Here is a 4,159-nt window from a genome sequence, read left to right as displayed (position 1 = left end):
GACAGGATCCCAAGGGAGCCCTGTCCCCTGTAACCTGGCTCACGGCAGGGAGCGACTCCCCAGCTCAGCTCAGCTCAGCGCAGGAGGGACTAAACCCCAGTCACCTGACACTACTCCTATCTGACACACCCTCCCCTCGTGCGAGACGAAGCCTTTGCACACCCCAACCCTACCCACGCCATTGCACCCCAAGAGCCAGTCACGGAGAGCAGAGAAGCCCCAGCCTCCGGGCCGGTCACCCACAGCAGGTCACATCAATGGTCTCTGGAGCCAGCCCGAGGCAGAGGCGAAGAGCCCGGGTTTGGCAGCTTGAGCCTCGGCCCCATTCAAATCCCCACTGCTGCCGCCACACTGGCAATGGTTTTTTTTTGGCTGGTTAACTCCAGGAGTGTTTTCCAGCATCCCCTCCTCCCGAATCGTCCCTTTTCCCCGCTCTCATCCCTCGGCAGGGACGGCTGGAGTTGGCTCTGGGAGGCTGAGGCCCAGTAGAGCCGCTCTGGGCCGGAGACACGGCGTGGGTGACGGGCACGCGGAGCGGCCGGGGCGCGCTGGCAGCTCGGTACGGACACCCCCCGCCCCCCTCCCCACCCCGCACCCCAGGAGCAGAGGAGAGGCCTTACCTGGCCGCCTGCAAAGATGACGGGAGAGCTGGATGGCTTGGGTCGGTACGGGATGGTGACACCCTTCGGGGGAGACTGGGTGACAGGCAGAGAGGGCAGGTCAGACACCGAGCGCCGCTGGCACCAACAGCCCCCTAATCCTAACCCCGCACCCCAGGGCTCTGCTTCAGCTTTACAGTTGGCCCTCGGGGGGACCCACAGCAATGATATTTCTTCCCCATCCCCGGCACAGGGCCCGGGAGCAGAGCAGTGGGACAGCTCAGTGTCACCGTGCCGGGCAGCACGATCGGTCACCGTGAGAAGCTCTGGAGGCCCCGCTCGACCCCGGTTTTAAGCGGCTCCAAGCCTCACCTGGATGAGGCTGTAATCCCCAGCTATCCCTTTATCCCCCCAGCAGTCATTTTCTCCACCCTCAGCGTTTCCACCCCGGCAGGAGACATGGCTGCCAAGGGCAGCGGGATCCCCCGCGCAGGCCCGAGGAGGGGCCCTACCTCAAGCATGACGACGCAGATCTGTTTGACGCACTCGATGATGGACTGTGGGATCCCAGCAATGGTGATGGCTCGCTCAGTCGAGTTGGGCAGCATGTCCCCTGCCACCTGGACCTGTGCCCCCGTGCTCTGCCAAGTTGAGGGTTAAAAATAACCGGTCAGACCCCGGAGAGGGCTGTGACCTCAGCAATGAACCCTGTGGATGGTTATACATAGGCAAAACTGCTCCCCCCCTCCTCCTTTTCCCCACCAAAATAAAGTCCTTTAATCCCAGCTGGATACAAGTCAGGCACTGGGAGCCTAAGGCAGCAGAGGGGGGACCTGGGCTCAGCCTGTCCCTGTAACCCAAGCCAAGCCCATCTCTCTGCCAGCAGAGCTGGGCAGAGTTAATCCAGCAGCACCCAGTGCTAAATAGCATGACCGAGGGCAGGCAGCACGTCTCCCCCTCCAAAAATGGGAGAAGGCTGGGGAGGGGGCAGTCAGGACCATGGGAAGTGGGGAGAACAAGAACCCAGGCGTCCAGTTGTGGATGACAGCACTGGGCAGGGAAGAGTTTGCCCCCAGTCTCAGTTTCCCCGAACACTAAATATACAGGGAGCTCCAAAACATCCCAGCGATGCCACATCCCTGCCACGTGGTACCATGTGGGGGCACGCAGAGCCCCACGGGCCTCCTCCCCCCGGGGTGGCCACCACGCACCTCTCGGATCTCCTTGATCTTGCAGCCTCCTTTCCCAATGAGGGACCCGCACTGGCTGGCAGGGACCACGAGTCGGAGGGTGACCGGGGGCCGGCTGGCAGCTGTGCTGTTGGTCATGGAGCTGCTGATGTCCTGTGAGGAAGAGGAGGGGCTCAGAGGGCTTGTTGGCGAGGCCTGGCACGGCGTCCCCGCCGGAACGGCACCGGCACGCGGCGGGGCCGTGCCCAGCACAGGGACAGGGAGATGACGCTGGCACCGGGAGCCCTGGCCAAGGTGACCTCGGGGCTCTCCCAGTCCTGTTTCCCAGGGATTCCTTAACGGCCGCATTTTGGGGAAGCAGCAGCCGCACTCTGTTGTCTCAGTGGGTTTAACCACGCCTGGCTGGGTCACACCTCAGCCGAATGGGAACCGGCTGCGTCACTGCTGGGGGAGGAGGGGACAGACAAAAAAGGGTTGGGGGCTCAGACTCCACAGCTCCCGGGGTCAGCACGGAGCCTCCCGCTGCACCAGGGATCAAGGCAGGAGCTCCGGGAAAACAATCCCGGCGCCGATTACAGCGGTCATGTGCTGGCAGGGGGAGGGGAGGCACAAGGCCAGGGCTCAACTGACCTACTAAAAGCAAAGCTTCAGCTCCAAGGCCGGAGCCCAGGGCCACACTCGGCCATGGAGCCCTCGGAGGACTCCGGCTCTCGGCGTGCGTCACAAACAGCTCTGGGCTCTGCAGCCTTTTAGGCGAGAGCAGGGGGGGTTTGGGGACAGAGCTGCTCCTCCCAGGAAAGTGTCCCAAATCCAAAGGGCAACAGGATTTGTACCCCCATGGGCGAGATGACGGTCACAGAGCTCTGCTCCATAGCAGGCAAGGAGCACTCCCACCTCCCACTGCCTCCAATGCAGAGCAGGATGGAAATCTCCTCGACATCAGAGCCCTGAGCAGGCTCTAATGCCCACAGACAGGATCCAGGTCATCCAGGATCAAAATCCCCCCTGGAAGTCACAGATTTAATAGGACCAGGGGCACGGTGCAGCTCCTCCTCCAGTGCTGCACAGTTACACACCCCAGCCCCCTCCTCGGTGGGGTCGGGGATGGAGACGAGCTTTGGTCCCCACTGGGGCATGTAAGAGAAGAAGTGGCACCAGGACAAGCAGAGGCAGGGGGATTCCCAGCCCAGCTCTGCCCAAAAGCTGTTTAACCAGTGCCCAGGGAAGTCTCTGTGGGGCTCTGGCTCCGGCACTGCCTGGACCTTGACCCAGGTCCCAGACGGGCAAAGATCGGGGGCCCCACAGGGAAACACCGACCATCCGTGCAGAAATGGCCCATCCTGCTGCTCAGCCCCAGCAGGGACAAACCCCTCCCAAGTGCAGACCCCCCCAGCACACAGGGGTCAATTTATCCAGGGAGAGGGGCAAACGGGGGCAGCAACTGCGGTGAGGGGGGGGGGGAGTTGTGCCGCAGACACACCTCTTCCAGTTTGTCAATGATCATCGCAAAAGCTTTGAAGATGGCGTTGGTGGGTCCCGCGAGGGTGATGATCCGCTCGGGGCAGTTCCCTTCCGAGATGTTGATGCGAGCTCCGCTCTGCGGGGAGGCAAACGCCACCTCAGCGCTCCGGGGGCCCCCCCTCGACCCCCCCGGGGCGACCGCGGGGTGGTCGGAGTTCCCTAGGATCCCCCACTGGGGCACGAGCCCTCCTCCCCGCCTCCCTCCCTCCCTCCCTCCCTCCTCCCTCGGCTCGGGCAGCCATCTTCTCCTCCTCGGCTTCCTGCCGCGCCTGCCCACACCTCCCGGCATTCCCCGCGCCACCGCTCCGGCCGCGGCCTCCGCGCTGCCTGCGGAGCCCTCGCAAGGCCCCGCGCCGGCCCCCGGCACCCCCCGCAGCGCCCTCCCCGCCCCGGGACTCACCTCCTCACGCATCTTCTTCACGGACTCCCCTTTCTGCCAGGAAGGAGAGAAAGGAAAAAGGAAGAAGGCGTTAGCGTGGCTGTGGGGGAGGGGAGGGGACGGGGAGAGAAGGGGAAGGCGGGATGAGAGCGTTGGTTTCCTTGCTTACCTTCCCAATGATGCTTCCCACCTCCTGGGATGGAAACAAAAGCACCATTAGTCAGCGTTTTAAAAACTCCAGGAGTCCCAGAGCCTAAAGTCACCCCTTTTTGCAGCCTAAACTCAGCCCCTTTCACAGCCTAAACTCGGCCCCTTTCACAGCCTAAACAAGTTCCTGAGCACTTGGGATCTGTCCCTTCCAGACACCCGGGGATGTGCACTGACACTCTGCTCCCACCTGAGCTCCCTCCAGGTCGTTCCCCCCACCCTCAATTCTTATTTTCATCCCTGGTTGTGCCGGCCGGGCGCCA

The 4,159-nt window shown here is 63.0% G+C and overlaps 1 protein-coding gene across 4 annotated transcripts in view; it reads right to left on the bottom strand.

The window, feature by feature from the left end:
• The window catches only part of PCBP2 (poly(rC) binding protein 2), a 10,387-nt gene that overhangs the window by 5,778 nt on the left and 450 nt on the right, over positions 1-4,159 (bottom strand). For all 4 annotated transcript variants that reach the window (XM_027910652.1, XM_027910653.1, XM_027910654.1 and 1 more), the window contains exons 2-7: positions 3,859-3,882; positions 3,711-3,743; positions 3,270-3,386; positions 1,811-1,942; positions 1,112-1,240; positions 621-695 (exon numbers count right to left, since the gene is read on the bottom strand). In XM_027910652.1, the coding sequence (XP_027766453.1) occupies positions 621-695; positions 1,112-1,240; positions 1,811-1,942; positions 3,270-3,386; positions 3,711-3,743; positions 3,859-3,882 (510 nt within the window). The remainder of the gene's footprint in view (positions 1-620; positions 696-1,111; positions 1,241-1,810; positions 1,943-3,269; positions 3,387-3,710; positions 3,744-3,858; positions 3,883-4,159) is intronic.

Source organism: Empidonax traillii, unplaced genomic scaffold (genome assembly GCF_003031625.1).
Source record: "Empidonax traillii isolate 1590-97213 ecotype Southwest subspecies unplaced genomic scaffold, ASM303162v1 scaffold4048:size20255, whole genome shotgun sequence".
NCBI classification, from domain to species: Eukaryota; Metazoa; Chordata; class Aves; order Passeriformes; family Tyrannidae; genus Empidonax; species Empidonax traillii.
The sequence above is the reverse complement of the archived record's forward strand: the minus strand, read 5'-3'. Positions and strand labels throughout refer to the sequence as shown.